At 39.3% G+C, this 17,207-nt stretch overlaps 1 protein-coding gene across 3 annotated transcripts in view; it reads left to right on the forward strand.

Annotated features, from left to right (window-relative positions):
* Positions 1-579: 579 nt before the first annotated feature.
* LOC103136871 (centromere protein F) overlaps positions 580-17,207 on the forward strand; it is a 28,899-nt gene continuing 12,271 nt past the window's right edge. For all 3 annotated transcript variants that reach the window (XM_016670605.1, XM_016670604.1, XM_007550309.2), the window contains exons 1-12: positions 580-793; positions 4,101-4,278; positions 4,542-4,738; positions 5,906-6,009; positions 6,297-6,361; positions 7,861-8,119; positions 9,583-9,776; positions 10,198-10,323; positions 10,412-10,540; positions 13,202-13,324; positions 14,113-14,248; positions 15,217-16,505. In XM_016670605.1, coding sequence (XP_016526091.1) covers positions 4,117-4,278; positions 4,542-4,738; positions 5,906-6,009; positions 6,297-6,361; positions 7,861-8,119; positions 9,583-9,776; positions 10,198-10,323; positions 10,412-10,540; positions 13,202-13,324; positions 14,113-14,248; positions 15,217-16,505 — 2,784 coding nt within the window. In that variant the 5' untranslated portion in view covers positions 580-793; positions 4,101-4,116. The remainder of the gene's footprint in view (positions 794-4,100; positions 4,279-4,541; positions 4,739-5,905; positions 6,010-6,296; positions 6,362-7,860; positions 8,120-9,582; positions 9,777-10,197; positions 10,324-10,411; positions 10,541-13,201; positions 13,325-14,112; positions 14,249-15,216; positions 16,506-17,207) is intronic.

A 17,207-nucleotide genomic window follows, 5' to 3' on the forward strand; every position in this document is an offset into this window, starting at 1 on the left:
GCAGGAGTACTAAACAGTAATTACTATGCTACATTGTTTTAATAAAAACAAAAATAATTCTTTATTAATCCCACAAGTGGGGAATTTCAGCTGTCACGGCATAAGTGGACATAATAAAATGAAAGTAACAGAAGTTAAAAACAACAGAATAAAAACAAAACAGAGTATAAAAACACCATACAAGCTAAACTAAAAATATAAATAAGAAAATATCAATACATATATGCAAAAAAATAAAATAAAAAAATACAGCAGCTGTTGGACAACACAGTGAAAATATAGAATGAGTACTAAACAGTGCTATGCAACTTTGTTTTAATAAAAATCACAAATTAACAGCGACATACGCAACTCAGCCGTAGAAGATATATATATTAGTAAGTATAGAGTTTAATATTTAAAAAAAAAAATACAAAAATGATCATTTAGTACAGTGGCGTGAAGAATGTCTTGAGGTTCTAACGAGACTTGAGTGAATGACATCTTTTCATCGCTAGAGGTCCCCAGAGAGTCGCCCCGCCACGCGGACCTTTCCCAAAACATCCCCCTGCTACGTCATCAGCCCATCAGCCCCCTCCTGCCTCGTGCCGCCCCGGGTTCTGTTGGGTTATCAGTGGGACAGATCCCGCGGTATTTTGCAGCTCATATAAAAGCTGTCAAGATTCGGGTTGAGTTTTGTCCTGTGTCAGGTTGCTGTTTGACTCCGTGGACGCCGGTGTTTGGCTCCGTGACCGCTGTCACGGCCGTGCTGTCCCCGGCTGATCGCGCTCTTTGTGACGCTCTGAAGTGAATGGTGAGTAGCTTTATTGTGGGTTAGCTTGTAGCATCACTGCTGGGTTCATGCCAGCCTCGGGTCACTGATGGACCGAGCTGACACCTGATGGAAAAGTCTCATGACCTGTTTTAGCAAAGCTTGCGAGTCGTTCACATAGTTGACGTAAAAATGACGATTTTCTTTCTGTTTGTTTTTGTTAATTGTCACTACGGAGAAAAATGTAGTTTTTTATTGAAACACCGTAGGAGGGGTTTCCGGATGTTTGCCTCCTATATCCACGTCTTGTTAAGGATGTGCTATAGCAACTTTTAACAATTGCCACGAAAGCAATATAAATTTCATTCATTTGTTACGTCATTGATCACGTGGTAAAGCCAACCTGTTGAGGAAACCTTCAGATTATTTATTTTTCTGTTTTCTCGTGAAATAGATTGTATGGGACTCCAACTGTGCAAAAAACAAGCAAACATTTGACCATACATGTGAAGTAACATTTGTGTATGCCTGTCCAACACCCAACAGTGGTGAAACATATTTTACCTTTAGGATGGTTTTAAGCGTCTAATTTATTTATAAAGTCAGACAATATTGTCTTCAGTGCGGCTATAAGAAATGGTGTTCCTCAATGCTGCAGTATTTGACTAATACTATGGCTGTGATTTAACTTTTTTACAATTTATTACACGATTATTCAGCATCTATACAAGTTTTTGTGTCGGTTTTTAAATATGTGGATTTGTTTTCATTGTCAAATACACATTTTCACTTGGAAGACATTTCTCTTAAAGTGCACCTCATTAAGTATATAGTTGGTGCTGATTGTTTCTTTCTCATTTCGTATTGTGGTGGGTATGGTTATTTTACACCAAGCTTTTTCAGGCTTACATCTGGTACCAATTAGGCATCAAATTTTACCCTCCAAGTTTCATTTGCTCTTTGACAACCTATTAAATAAACACATTTTCCTTAATCAGCTCCTAGTTTCCAATAAAACATGTGCTTATATTACTTGAATAAACGTTACCTCCCGGAAAAATACATTGCCATTAATTGGTGTTGGCTAATGTCATTTTTCGGCACATCAGTATCAGTCCAATGTGGTCATTTAGTCACAGTGTTAAGTAGTAGGACAACATTATTTAATAGCAGTTATTGGCCACAACATCAATATTTATGTCAGAAATTGATATTGGCAGATATTTTCATAGTTATTTTGGTTTGATCAGAGGTTCTGATGCGTTTTTTTGTTGTTCATAAAAGGGGCCCAAATGCAGATCAGAATTACAAACTCTGGAAAACAGCTGTAACACATAGTTATCAGAATATTTAGGCATTTTTATTATGTTTATTTTCAATTTGTAGTTACACTTTCATATGTCATGGATGTAAACACATCACTTTTTAAATATTTAAGTATTTCTAATGGTTAGTCTCTCAGGCCTCATGTGTATTTCAGTTTAATAATGTATTTTGGAGACTATACACTTTGTGTTATTCCTTATTTTTGTTTATTTTAATTCCTTATCAGGCAAATGACTCTTATGAAATACGACTTATAAGTTTCCCTTATTGAACCAACATAAATCAAAGCTTTCTCCTGATGGTGGATGTTATTTATCATGGTCATATAACCACATTTCATGAGAAAGTGACTTTAAAATTGCTGCTTGTCAAAGCTAATGTACCACAATATGCTAAAACCTCCAACTTTCATCTGTTTTGCAGCTGTGTGGAATCATGCTCATAACTTTTAGCAGACATATCCACTGACAGAGATGCTACTGTGTTTAATAAAAATCTCTCACCTAATCCTGATCTCCGACCGTGATTGTGAAACACCAGGTGCAACAATGGACTTAAGTTCATGATTAAATCTGTTTCTGAGCTGCAGCAATTAGTTGATGAAAGAAAAGTAATTGGTAACAGCGAACAAAGCAGAATAATTAAAGCTTCAAACTCAGCTACTCTTTATGTGCCTACACTGTATTTTTTACCACAACAATGATTTGCATACATTTGTTAATACGCAGTAGATTTATTTGTCATAAAATAAAAAAAAAATACTTGAAAGGATTAAGAAACAAGTTTTAACACAGCGAAGATGATTACGCGTCGTTGAATCATCTGGAAGCATGATTGTAAATCCTGGTTATGTGCGCTCTTTGACGGCTTCTTGCTTGCCTTCTGTCTGTTTGCAGGGAAACGGGTAAACAATGACAGCAGCACTGAGCTATGACACAAACTGAGTGCAGCTCGAGTCCTGATGCTACGCCTCCAGGCTGCAGTACATGTCAAAACTGAGCTTAGCTTTATCTGTCATTTTCAGTCAGGCTTTTCTTCATTCCACTGCTCTCACTTTCAACTGTCCTTATTTAGAGCAACGCTCGCTGTTTACCTGCACGCACTGACTTCCAGTCAATGCCTTTGAAACTCGCTGAACTTGAAACCTCCTGCGCTTGAAGCGAGTGTTTTATGAGAAATTATCTCTGCTCATGCCGAAGTATGGGAAAGTTGGGATTTATTTTCATCTGGCAGGCAGTGCTGCTGGAACAGTTTGTGTTTGTGTAGGAAAATATTGAGTCACAGCTGCCCAGCTGTGACAACCAGTGTCCCTCTGAGGCAGCAAAGCCTTAGCAACAAACGCAAGAGTCGTAGAGAAAAGCAGATTCAGAGAGGATTAAGACATGTATTATGTTTGAACACAATGCAACAAGAGTTGTATGCGCCTTATTTATTTTTTACAGCCTGGATTTCCTCATAGCTCTAATATTATGATCTGTTTTCTCAGACAAAATAATTAGTCAGAAGGAGTTATTTTAATTTTATGAAACAGATTTGTTTAGTTTTTTACTCATTCAACAATAAGTGAGATCTTTGTAGAAAATGAATCTAATCACTGTAAATTTAAAACATATGAAGGGTGTCAAAGGTCTGCTTTATTTCAAAATAAAAGCATGCATTTCCCTAATATTTGAACATTGTCTATTATAATCAACTAGAATTAGTTATTTTACTACCTTTAATGAATGGATGTGCCCAAATCTTTATTTTAGTAAACGTCTTTGGATGTTTGTGGTCTGACTTTAAATAAGAGCAAAATAAGGAAGAAATATTGCAAATAAAATAATTTTGTACTGTATGGAACTTTTTTTTGAAAAGGACTACAAATGGCCCCAGTGCCACACGTTTGACCCCCGACTCTAGAAGTTTTGAGTCTAACAAATTCTAGTAGATGAAATAAAGTTTATTTGGGCATTTCATGTATGGGATGATGTTCTGTTGTTTTTATCAAAATGTTCTGGTGTTGATTTATTGATGGTGTCAGGCCCAGACGGACAGAGATGAGCTGGGCTGAGGAGGACTGGACGGTGGGCCTCTCTGGGAGGGTCCTGCAGAAGGTGAAGGAGCTGCAGGTGTTTAAAGAGCGACTGTCCAGAGAGAACAAGCAGAAGCAGCTGCAGCTGGACAACATTCATACCAGCCTTGAAAAACAAACAGCGAAGGTAAACACAGACGTGCTTTGTGAATAGCTCTCGGTTTCAGGCTACAAGAGAATCAGTAAGACCAGTAACTTATTAGTAAAGTCATAAATGCTACTGTCAGCATTAGCGGTGTGCTTTTAAACAGGAATATTTTAACCTTTCATTCTCGCGATGTTAATTTGTGTTTTACTAAAATACAATGTGCCGTATCCTCTTTACACTTCATAACCTTAAAACTCCATGAAATCCCTCCTGCTCTTCTTTTCCTCCTGCTTTCTTCCAAGTATGAGGCGGTCCGTGGGGAGCTGCAGTTTGTTCAGAGAGATCTGCAAAGCGTTCGGGAGGAGGCCGAGGCGGCCGTGACCGCCAGAGAGCGCCTCACCCAGGAACTTCACACCAAGCAGGCCCAGGTCTGCTCTCTGGAGGGGCAGCTCGACGCGGCTCGTAACCAGAACAACCACCTCAGCCAAGAAATCAAGAGGTCAGCAGGAGTCAGCTATGAAGACACAACTGCTATGCCACTGATGTTCAGCTTTTCTGCCACCATGTTGTTTTATGCAATCATTAAGCACAATAGAGTTATGTACATATTATTAAGTATCTTTTAATTTCCAAATTAAAACATAAATTTAATTTCTAAATCAAACATTTCATTTGCTAGGATGTCTCCAAACTGCATGCAGTTTCTTGCTAAATGTTTTCAAATTTTGTCTCACTGCAAATATAAATATCAATGTATTCCAATGGGATTTCAACATGGCAGCTAGACCTGTCACAATAACAATTTTATTAGGTGATAAATTGTCCCAGATAAATAATAATTGTTTTGAGACTGTTGTCAAGTAATATTTTGATAGTGGCAAGTTTGCCCTCTCAAAAATGAACAAATCTTCATTTCAATCGATCATTTAGTGCTGGAACTGGAAGATATTTTAAATATCTGAAATAAAACATGACCACCAAAAACAATAAATGAAACATGAATTATAAAGACTCTGCAAACAAAATTGCCCTCTAAAAACTATTATTCATCAGAATGAAATTTTTTTAGCTCATTTTAATTTAATGAATTGCTTATTGTGACAGACTTAGTGGTAACTCAGTATATATTTGTCGAGAGGGCAGCGTTTCTTCCAATTTACAATCTGGGAAGATTCAATTGCATTGAATCTTTTCTCTCGGTTGATGCATTGTAGAAATGCCTTTTGCTACTTTACCGCTGCACATGCAGTGTTTGATCTCGTCGGATTGTATCATTTTTCCATTTATTTGCTGTGCTCCCTTGCTTGTTGCAAACTGTAACTGGACTGGATGGTTTGTTCCAACAGTGGCATTCCTCTTTTCATCCTTTTATGTTTTCCCATTGACAGATTTTTTCTTATTGGCCCTTATTAGTCATTTTTTCTTCCACTTCATTGTTTCACGAATTGCCTTTAAAACACTCTGTCATTTGTGGTCGTAATGTGACACAATGTAATGCTTTAAAGCCTTTTGCAAAGGCCTGGACGTATGTTTCAAATTACGCTGCTGAGTCAACACTGGTTTTGTTCTGACTCCATTAGTTTCCTGCATCAGGATCACATTTGTTATCAGAGGTTTTTCTGTTTTCCTGCCCTCTGTTTCACCATCGGTCGTCTCTCTGTGGCAGGTTGGAAGCTGAGCTGGAAAAGCTGCAGAACAGTAGCCGGCGCACAGACACCACTCTGTTTTCCACACCCTGCTGGACTGCATCCTCTCCCTGGGAGCACAATGGTACAGTGTCTGAATTTATGACTCCTTTGTTTGTTCTCTTTAGCAGATCCTGTCTTATCCTTTCTTTAAATTAATTCCCCAGTATAATTTAGCTAATTAAACAGTAAAACCACAGAGATTATAAATAAAGTCCTTCGGCTCTGCAGCTTTCCCAGCCTATCGCTCCCTGGGGGCTGCTGTGTTTATCTTTCCGCTGTTTGGATATTCGCAGCTGTTGTTCATGTTCAGCTTTGTCGATACGTTTGAGGCTCTGACTTCAGTCGCCATGTTGTGTTTCTGCCCTGCAGGGAGCAGACAGGAAGACAGACCCGGGCAGCGGGACGAAGGACAGAGCGGGGGGCATCACATCAGAGTAAGTACCAGCTTATTCTTCCACTGAGCTGTCTTCAAACTCCTGTGTAGTTTGAGAGGATTTAGCTCCTTTCATGCCAGAGAAACAGAACTAACATCCGTCTTTGTTCTTCCACTCTATCCTCAACTTACAGACTTAGTTTTATTCCACCTAAATGGACCACATGGATTTGTCTGCAATTAATGTTTGACCTGCTTTTGCCGTTTAAACACATTTAGTAAACATTTCACTCCCTCTGAGGAGCAGGTAACGAGACCTTCCTTTATTAGGAAGAAATTATTTTTTCTATTTACCATTTTGGCCTTTTATATTGAAACAGAGACGTTAATTTAGAGAAAAAGATTATATGTGAATGTTATTTTTTATTAAAAATTCTTAACAAAATGTTCCCCTTTTTATCAGTCAAGTTTGATTGTTGAGAAAAAAACATATTGACAAGACCAAATCTAACATAAATGTAAAGAAATTGATTTGATTTGTTTAAACAGGTTTTTAAAAACAAGAAAACAAGCAATCAGTACCACAGAGAAAACATGTGCATACACAACCAAGAACAAAATAATTCAACACTACTTTTCTGTTTCAAAAGGAGTAGGAAGAAGTGAACACTTATTTAATCAGCTGCTTGCATTAAAAATACAGAAAATGCAAAACATTTCTGAGTTTTATAATAAAAAAGGAAGTGGGTTTTAAGGATTTGGCATGTAAACACTGGAAAACTGCATTTTTAAGTCAAATTTTGCTGCAGCGATCAGTTTCTCTTTTCCTCTTGAAGACCTTTTTTTAAGTCACATTTTAGTGCATATTAAACAAACATTACAGACTAACAAACTCAGGTACTGATCTTCAAAACAACCATTTAGATAAGCAAAGAGACCAAACAACAACATAAAAGAATGACAAACAAAAATACAAATACCAATTTAGCTATGGGGCATTCACCATTAAGAAATAAATCTGATTTTTGAGCTAAAGTTCATCAGATTCCCCTCACCAGCTGTTTCTTGGTGGATTTCTCTTGAAAAGTGTTTGAACAACAGATATAAACTAGATTGCTAAAAACGTTTACTCACCAGCCTGCTTTCCACAGGTTGGTGTTCATGGGTATCTATTTTCAGAAGTGCATTTGTAAGGTCACTGATGTTGGATGAAAAGTCCTGGCTCTCAGTCTTTTCTCTAATTCATCCTGTTTGTATTCTGCCAGGTTAGAGTCTGGACTCTGTGCAGGCCAGCCAAGTTCTTCCGCTCCAAACTTACTGCATTTATATTTTTATAAGCCTTGTTGGTCTGGAACAGGAGAAACGTGTGTCTAAACTTTTTTTGTAGGATGAGACAAATGTGGAATATCACATCTTGATTTTTATGTTTTTTCTGACATTATCTAATAACTGTGACCTTTGTGTGCAAAATAAATCAGCTTAGCGATGCACTTTAAAAGACGTATGTTCTTAGTTAAACTGGAAAAACTTTAATTCTGCGCCTTCAATCTTTCTCTGCAGCAGCGGCTCCAGTTTTCAGAAGCGTCCGCAGCTTCGCTGCCTCGACAGCAGCACAAGAGCACACCGCTCCGCCACCCGTCTGACCAGTCGGATGTCTTTTCCACGCCCTCGGCGGTGTTTCCATGGGAACGAGATGACTCTGGACCTGCATCCAGAAGACGACTTGCGTCTTCTCCTCAGGCGCCGAGTCCTGAGGTCCTGAATCAAGGCCGACTGGACCGGAGTTCTGAAGAAAAGGTCCACAAGACGGAAACAGACAGTAAGTAAGATTGTTTGTTGACTTCATTCAAATGCATCCTGCTCAGATTGCAGTATTTATCCCAAAGATTAAAAGTAACCTGGATTACTGCAAAGATTATGCTCAGCATGATCATGCTTTTATCCACTTATCCATTTACATTTTCTAATCCTGAACTTCCAGACAGAGTGAATCAGATTTGGATTAGATGTTGAGTTTTATCTTAACACATCAGTTTATGTTCTGCTTAAATTAGCCAATATGCCTAATAGGTGCTCCGCATAAACCCACCAAAAGTTGTTGCGTAAGAGTTTGTGTAGCAATCTCTGCCTCAGCCAGACATTCCTATCCCTGCTCTAAAAGCAGCTTCATTGAAGTCTTGCAACACTTCATGATGTAAGACGTTCCTTAGTTTCAGCTGCAAAGTGTTTGTGTTTGTTCAGAGGAAGAAGAGACGGATAAACGTGAAACTATGAAGGGGCATCAGGAGCATCGTTTTTACTCTGCTTCCCTCCACTTACACTAGTTATTGTAGAAAATTCATTACAGAGAATCAGAGTAGACTTTCATTAATCATTACAGCTTTCTATGACATGAGATAATGAATATCTTGTGAGTATTACACAAAATCAAAAAATAGATTGCAGCAAATTACAGAAATACATTTTTAGTTAACAAAGTAAAATGTTTTTTACCTTGTGGACTGACTTGGTTAATTCTTCTTTTGACAGTAACCCCAGCTGTGTGTTTGTTATTGAACCAGTCTGTATGGATTGACCCCGTTTATGAAGAGCCCACAGTGTTCTGCTGCTTTGTTTTTGAGCTACTGACTCCATAAATCCAGGATAAATCCAGGTCTTTCTGCTCAAAAAAATAGAAATTACAAATATATATATTTTTATTTTCTAGTTTTTCCAGTCATCTGTTATGTTTGGTTGTCCTTCATTCATCCTTTTAAGACAGTAATATTTCTGAGCAGATCCATATTTCCTCACACTTCGTCTTGCGGTTAATGGCATAAAACCTAAACAAGTTTTAATACAATGAGTTGATGTTGTAAAATCTGACCTAATATAGCTGAGACTTTCTCCAACCAGCTAAAGATTACATTAGCATGGAAAATGCAGCACTTGGAAAACGTTAGCCAACAATTATTGCTCTCTGAACTGTCTTTTGCAATATGAATATTGGACATATTTTGACGCTGATATTCTCATATTCTTGTCTCTGTCTGGTCCGTCTACCCATTTATTCAAATTGCAGTCGCTCCTTGAGTTTTTAATTTTGGTATTTATAATGTGAAAACTGGTGAAAAACTGAAAACTTTCCTAAAGTGAGTCTAAAGATGAGCTTATTGGCATAGATCAAACTTTTGATGAATTAAATTGCTTAAATCTGCACTTCACTGGTTGCCACTGGTAAAATGTTATTTTTATCAGAACTCAGTCCTTAACGATGGGATCTGTGTTTGGTCGACCCACCAGTATCTTCGTCAGAGCTGCAGAGTCGTCTCTCGGCTCTGGAGGTCCAGCTGTCTGAGAAGGTCGGGAATCTGAAGACGGTCCAGAATGAAATGGGGCTGATGAAGAAGGAGCTCGCTGCTAAAGAGCTGGACCTGCAAAAAACCCAGGAGGAGCTCAGCAAGGCGCACACACGGGCGGCTCAGGACAAAGAAAGGGTAAAAGCACGAGCCTCACCGCTACTACAAAACCTGCTGGACCATAAATTGTCCCAGAAGTGTTTGCGATAAATGGAAATATTATCACTTTGAGACCGTTTTCAAAGTTATAATGGCATAATAATTCAAGTCAAAGTGCAATGAACTTTAATTTCTAATGAACATTTAGCATTGGAACTGGAAGAGATTTCAAATATCCAAGATAAGTAAACAAAACAACTTAAACAACAAATAAAATGTGTACTGAATGTTCTGTAAACAAAATTATCCTTCAAAAGGAGCGTAGCTGAGACCAGTCCACCCGACTGAAGCCTTTTGTCATCCAGTCTTTGCCAGAAAGAGAGAGAAAAACAAACGCTCATGAAATGGAAAAAAAATTTGAAGAAAAACATCTATACAATCTTTTTTTTTTTTATTTCAGGCATCAGAAGCCGAGCACAAGCTGAAACAGCTTCAAGAGGAGCTCAAGTGCCAGAGGCAGAATGCAGAGAGCAGTCGGCTGCAGCACCAGCAGCGCACCAAGGAGCTGGAGAAAGTGCATCAGAAGGTCAGTCCGACGCCTGCAGGAGAGGCGGAAAGCAGTTGGATCTCTCTGCTCTCTGCTTCAGACTGTGGCGTTCGTGTTCTGGCTGCAGGACTTGGCGGAGCTGCAGAAGGAGAGGCAGTGTGAGGAGAAGCAGCACCAGCAGGAGGTGAATAAGCTGAACCAGGAGCTGCAGCAGGCCAGGTCGCTCCACAACGCTCTGCAGGCCCAGGCTGACAAGGTGAAGGCAAACATGCAGCACAGAATGAAACGCATCCACAACACGCGGCCGTCCTCTGAAATAACACGGCCACGTTTGATAAAATAAAGTCCGCATCAACAGTGGAAACGGCAGAGCAGCATGAGGCTCTGCTTCATCAAGCTGTCTTGTTTTATCAGCCATTTCCCCCCTTTACCTTCTTTAGCCGACCTTCTCTTCTTCCCCCTTTAACTTGTGCAATTGTTTGTATTTATTTGTTCTGAGGATCAATAAATGTAACTTTTTCTTCTCCCAAACTTTCTTCTTTTCTTTGTTTCCTGCCTTTCTCTCTTTCGCTGTCTGGCTTTTTGTACTTCTATCCCCCACATCCTGCTCCCACTCTGCTCCGTCCTCCTCTTCTCTCCTCTCGGTTTGTCCCGGTGGAAAACGTTAAGCAGCAAAGGTAACAACTGTGACTGTGACCCATGACCTTTAAAAGCTCACCTAATAGAGACAGGACGCAATGTGAGGAGTATGTTCATAGGATTTGTTTGCAGCAAGATCAGTTTAGACAGATGATCTGCTAACACGAGATTTGTTAGTCAAGTTAATTTAAAAAGTAGAATAAATTCAGTCGTTTTTAAAGTAGGTCTCGACTGTTTGGGCTACAATTTTCACACAAAATCAGCAGCAGTTGAAGTGTGATGAATGGTGTTATAGTGAGTAGATCACACTTGCTGCATTTGACAGTTTGTTTGCACATGCTTGGAGTTTGACCCATAACAAAACCCATCAGAGTCTGCGTCATATTATAGCATCTGAATTCATTAAAGATTAAAATGAGACTTTGTGCACCGAGCCGGCTGGTTTGCTTTAGCCTGCAGAGCTTTGCAAACATTTGCATTAATAATACAAGAGTCAAATGTCCGTGATTCCTCTGATATCTGATTCATCTTAATGATTCATTTAAAGTAGAGTCGAGTTGTTGTAGAAAAAGTCCCTGCTGCTGCAGTCAGTAGAAATTAGGAAATGTAGTTTCACTCCCTATTAGGCCAACACTAAATAATAGTCGCTGTAAAGCCGTGAAAATATTTTTTTCAGCAGGAACACTCAGTCTCTGTCACGCTCTACTGCTATTTCTTATTTAATTAGCTCTTTACTACACATGTTGAAATGTTCTGCATGACAACAACAAAGCATGAAACAAGAATAACAAACATAATTTAGTGCAAAACTAACAATATTGAGATTACTGAAGGAAGTGTGTTTGTGGACAGTGGATTAGTTCCCATTTATTTCTTTATATTCTTCTTTACGGGAGTCAGATTATCTTATTATTTCTTCATATAACTTGCCAAGTTGTTTTGTCCATTTGCTATGTATTTATTTGCAAATAAATACATTTGCAAGTACATTTTGAATGTTTTTTAATACCTTGATAAATATCTTTGGATGATTTAAAGCATCTCCATTTTAAAAAGTTGACAAAGCTGAATAAGTGAAGGACGAAAAAGGAAGTCATAAATCATGAATCTATTTAAAGCGGAGGAAGATTGCCTCAAAGGGAAGTTTTGAAGAAGCAGGAAAGAATCCGTCGTTCTAAGAGCTGCATCATCGGTCTTAGTCTGTTTTTTTAAGCTCATAACTCTTTACAGCAGCTTCTTGTTGTTATCAAACTGTTATTCATACTTTGTAAATTCAGTTAAACACGTTGGGACATTTCGACAGGCTGCAAGTAATCTAATACCTAAAGCTCAAATTCATTTTTAATTTAAATTTTTTGTTAAGTTGCCCGTTATGACTTGACTCTAAACATATTTATCCGTTGACCTTAAGAGCCTTTTTAGGCCTGAATGATGAAAATAAGCTGGAAGTGCTGTTGGTCAAAGCTCTGTTCAAACTTTAAGATGCTCTGGCTCAAGGCTTTTCCACAGCACTATGATGCACACCTAGAATTATAAAATTGTTTCTGTGTGTAAAAAAGCAGGAAGCTGCATAAAACCTTACACTAGAGCTGCTGACGTCTCCTGCAGAGCTTCAGTGACCAACATATGTAGGAGTTTAATTATGAAGGTCAAGGAAAAGGATTTATTTGCTTCAACACTTGTCGCATATATAAAACTGAAAAGTGTGGTGTGTATTTGCTGCCCTGAGTCAGCACTTTGTAGAAACAGGTTTTATGTTGATGGATTTGCACATCTGCAGACATTTTTACTTATTATTATTAGCAAAATCACTCAATTTCAGTTGGATTGAATGGAGAGCATCTTTACACATTAATTTTCACAGATTCTTAGTTTGAACTTTGACTAGGCTGTTCTACCAGATGAATATGCTTTAATGTAAGCCATCCTAATGTAGCTTTGGCTGCTTCTCTGCAGTGCTTATGCATTCCCTCTGCAGTTTCTTGTTTTTGTCTGTCACATAATTTTCTAATAAAATACATTAAAGTTTCTGTCTACTCAAAAGGAATGAATACTTTCGTAGTAAGTCTTAGTTTCTTCAAACTGTAACGCTGACTTATGTTTATTATCACTGCTTTCTGTTTCCTTCTCTCATCTTGACGAATGCACCCAACACAAGAGTCTTTTGTTTTTTTAAAGTTAATTTCAATCTTTATTTTCTTTCATAAATAAATCACCAAGTCTTTAAACTGCGGTCCATATTTCTACCAGCTAACGCCTCATTTGTTTTCGCCACCAGCTGACTCTGCAGAAGCAGGCGTTGGACAAAGAGCTGGACTCTCTGAAGGAGAAGCTGAAGTGGACAGAGGAGCAGCTGAAGGAGAGCCAGAAGAAAGAGACTCAGACACAAGCCAAGCTGACGGTAACACACACACAGACACACACAGATGTGGTCCAAAGTCTTGTTTTTCTGCATCTGCACAGCTCAGTTATTCATTACCTAGGTGTTGAGTTTAGCGAGGAAGACATACATTTTTAAACAGCGTGCTGCATGTCAGCCGGCTGACTGAGCTGAAGATGAAACATGAATAAATTATAAGAGAGCTCTGTCTTCTTCTGTCTCCATGTGGATAAATATTTTATCATTTGAAAAGGTTTATTAGAATCATATAAACTATTTACTATCTAATATACAAGTAAAAAAATAAAATGAAAGTTTGTTTTGTTTTGTTTTTTCAGCCGTAAAACGACTTAACTTGGCTGTTAAATTGCTCCATTCAATAAACGTTTGCTGGTTAAAAACTGCACAGACACAGTGCAGCACTGGGACACATTTCTGCTCGTGTTACGTTTTGTAACTTGCTTGATCAGGTTTTTCTATTCTTGTGAAACTGTGATGGTTTATAGTTCTGTGTTCGTCTCTTATCTGAAAAATGCCTTCAAACACATTCAACTATTGTTGAATGTGTTTGAAGTTATTGTTGTCTTTTTTTAGAGACATAATGTGTCCGAGAATCAAATGCATTGATTTAAGAAATAATTTCTTTACTCCTATTTGAATATTGAAAGTAGTAGATTTGACAGTAGATTTGACAGATCAGTTTGTTTGACTGGATCTAATCCTCTTCCTCCTTCTTTTGCTCCTCATCCTCCTCCTTCTCCTCTTCCTCCTCCTCCTTTGTGTTTTATTGTTTCCAAACCACGCTTTAGGAAGCCGTACGTGAGGCGGAGGGTGTGGCGGTAACCCTGGAGCAAAGCAGGAAGAGAGAGCGAGCTCTGGAGGAGGAGGGGAGGAGGCTGCAGGAGGAGCAGGCTGACACTCTGCGCCTCCTCAGAGAACTGCAGGGTGAGGAGAGAGAGAGCTATGAATGAATCCCTCTCATGGATTCATCACATAGTGGCCGACTGTGTGTTCAGGAGTTCTTGAATGATTTACACAGTGACGTCCAAAAGTGTCCCCAGCTGCAGACTTCAGTGTTTTGTTTTTTTTGTTTGGTTTTACATGATAAAGCAGCAGAGAATGAAGGAAACTTGAGCTGCGCAAGAAAATAATACATGTTTTAGGTTTCTCCACAAAGAAAATAAGCAAAGGCCTGTTATGTGTTCACCCCGTTTAATTTCACACCCATAAATAAAATTAGGTGCAAACTTCAGTGCAGCTAAAATTATTATTTATATTCTTAGGTTTTAAAATAAAACAGAAACCTCTATAAAATGCAATTTGTGGAAAATTATGAAAAAACAACAACAAAAAAACAAAGCAATAACCATAAAAACTTTTATGTAACGAGACCATTTAGTCCAGATTTTGAAAAATGTTTCCTTTTGCATCCTGAGGGAAAAATATTACTTTTTTCCATGATGTGTACTGTGTATTACATTGATCCAGTCATTGTTAGTTGTTAGTTTTTTCTTAGCCAGAGTTATAAAGAGCCATTATGGAAGATTTAAAGAGTCACTTGCAGCCTAGGAACCCATCTCATAAAATCCCAGCAATTTATAAAATCAAGCTTGTAAAGTGAGAGATGGAGAAAACAGTAATACTTCTGGATGGCTCTGGATTTATTGTGTTCCTCCCAGAGGCTAAAAAATAGTTGAGTTGAATGCATTTATATCAATTCTTGTAGAATAACAGGGAAGATTATGATACCAATCAGCTCACACAGATTAAAGCTGAAATAATCCATGTTCCCATTTCACCACCTGTGATTTCTGCATTAGGAGCTGCATTCCCAGCATAAACTACTTAACTACTGGTTAGTTTAAGAGTAAAATACGAAGAATAACCTTGTTAAATGTCTTTTATTACCTCAGAACAAAAAGCTCCTGCAGCATCGACTCAGCCTGCGCCGTTTGGACCCGTTGGACAGAGTTTCTCCTCTCCGTCTCGAGCCGCAGCCCACAGCAGGACCGCAGCTTCCCAGTCAGAGCAGAACAGGGATGGGAGCAGGTCAGAGGTCACGGCAGCCAGAGAGCCAGGGGAGGGAATCGACGCCGAGCAGATCAGCATCACAAACTCTGAGCGACAACAGAAAGTGGGACAAAGAGAAGAAGCTGATAAAGACGGAGAGATCCGGAGAAACGCTGCAGATGTCAATAGAGCAACAACTGCTGAACACCCACCGGCGGCAGGAGGCCTGAAGATCGAACATGCACAACTTCCTAAATCCGATGAACCCGCTTCGTCTCAGGACCTCAAGAGGGAGAACGACGGCCTCCGCTCGGAGCTCCGCGATGTCCGTGAAGAACTCCAGAGACGGCTGGAGGACCTGGAGGCCCAGCGGCGGGCCGAGACGGAAGCGAGGACCCGCCTCAGACAGCTCAGCCGCAAGCAGTCCACCCAGGCGGCGGAGAGGGAGGAGAGAGAGAAGGACCTGAAGGTAAAGCTGGAGAATGAGAAGGCTGAGACGGAAAGGCTGAAGAGGAGCCTTGCTGCTTTGGAGGCAGAGAGAAGCAGAGAGGAGGCAGAAAACGAGGAGAAGCAGGAACAGGAGACGAGCACCACTCAAAACGACAGAGAGAGCGAGCTGATCGAGCTGAACATGCAGCTGAAAAATCAGCTGGCAATGGTGAAAGCTCAGCTGGCTTTGGAACGAGAGGAACGAAAGACGGAGGAAGAGGAGAGAAACCAAAGGATGAACACAGATTCTGACGTGAACACAGAGCTGAGCTTGAAGCTCGCAGAGATCATGGCCGACGTCGAGGAGCTGAAGCACCGACGAGAAGAAGACTCGGTAGAAGACGAGAAGCTTTCCACCTCCAGCAGCCCCCTGCCCAGCCTTCCTGACGACGAGCTTACCTCCAATACCGGTTGCTCTGACAACAGCCTCCTCTCCTCCCCAGAGGAGCACCTCCTCTTCTGTGAGTCCACCAACCAACGCAACGCTCTCCTGTCCACAGAAGCTGAAGACATTCTCCGTCTCGGTGGTCAAACAACCAAAGAGACCTCAGATCAGATCAAGCTTTCTTCATCAGACCTCCAGCGGGATCAGTGCCCGACCTCTGACCTCACTAAGGTGGTGGAGGTCCTGCAGAAAAAGTGTGCAAAGGAGTCAGAGCGGGCCAAAAAGTACAGAGATAAATTTGAGGCCCTGCAGATCCAGGTAAATCTTAATGATCTTGAATAAAATACAGAAAGATGATTATATGTTCCAAATAATCTTTTTAGGGTTTTTGCTAAAAAGAACTTTAATTCAGGTCCAGAGCTGTTTCAGATTATGATTTTATTCACAGCCTTATTTACATTGTTGGGTTCAAAAAGAAGTGGCATCACAATCATTTCTAATTGAGACATTCTTATATAGATCTGGCTTCCTACACAATCTGGAAAAGTTGGAAACTTGGCCTTGAAGGATTTTTTTCCCATGTAAATTCAAGAAAAAGTATGAAAAAAAAAATCTGGACTCATCCAGCCATCCATTTTGTTTTTTGTTTGGCCAATTCATGTGAAATTTTCTACAATAAAAGGGGGAGGGGGGGTTGCATTTATATAATTGCTAAGAATTTTATCTAGAAAACTATGACATAAAAATTAAACCTGGTCAGACTGCATTGTTTTAAAACTCTGTAGTCGTTGGAGATTCCTATCATCTTTTATTTTTTACCTGTTTCTTATCTAATAAGAGATGTAAAAAAAAAAAGATACATTTGATGCACATTAGTTAAACTGTGTTTGATTAAATTATTCACATTTACTCCACCTAACTTCTGAAACTACCTAAAAGTTTAGTTTAAATGTCGTGTGGCAAATTGACCAGATGTTTGCAGCTGACAGATTTTGTGCTGTTTGCTCTTTTCTTTTCTGT

The sequence above is a fragment of the Poecilia formosa genome, unplaced genomic scaffold (assembly GCF_000485575.1).
Source record: "Poecilia formosa unplaced genomic scaffold, Poecilia_formosa-5.1.2 Scaffold35, whole genome shotgun sequence".
In the NCBI taxonomy this organism is placed as follows: Eukaryota; Metazoa; Chordata; class Actinopteri; order Cyprinodontiformes; family Poeciliidae; genus Poecilia; species Poecilia formosa.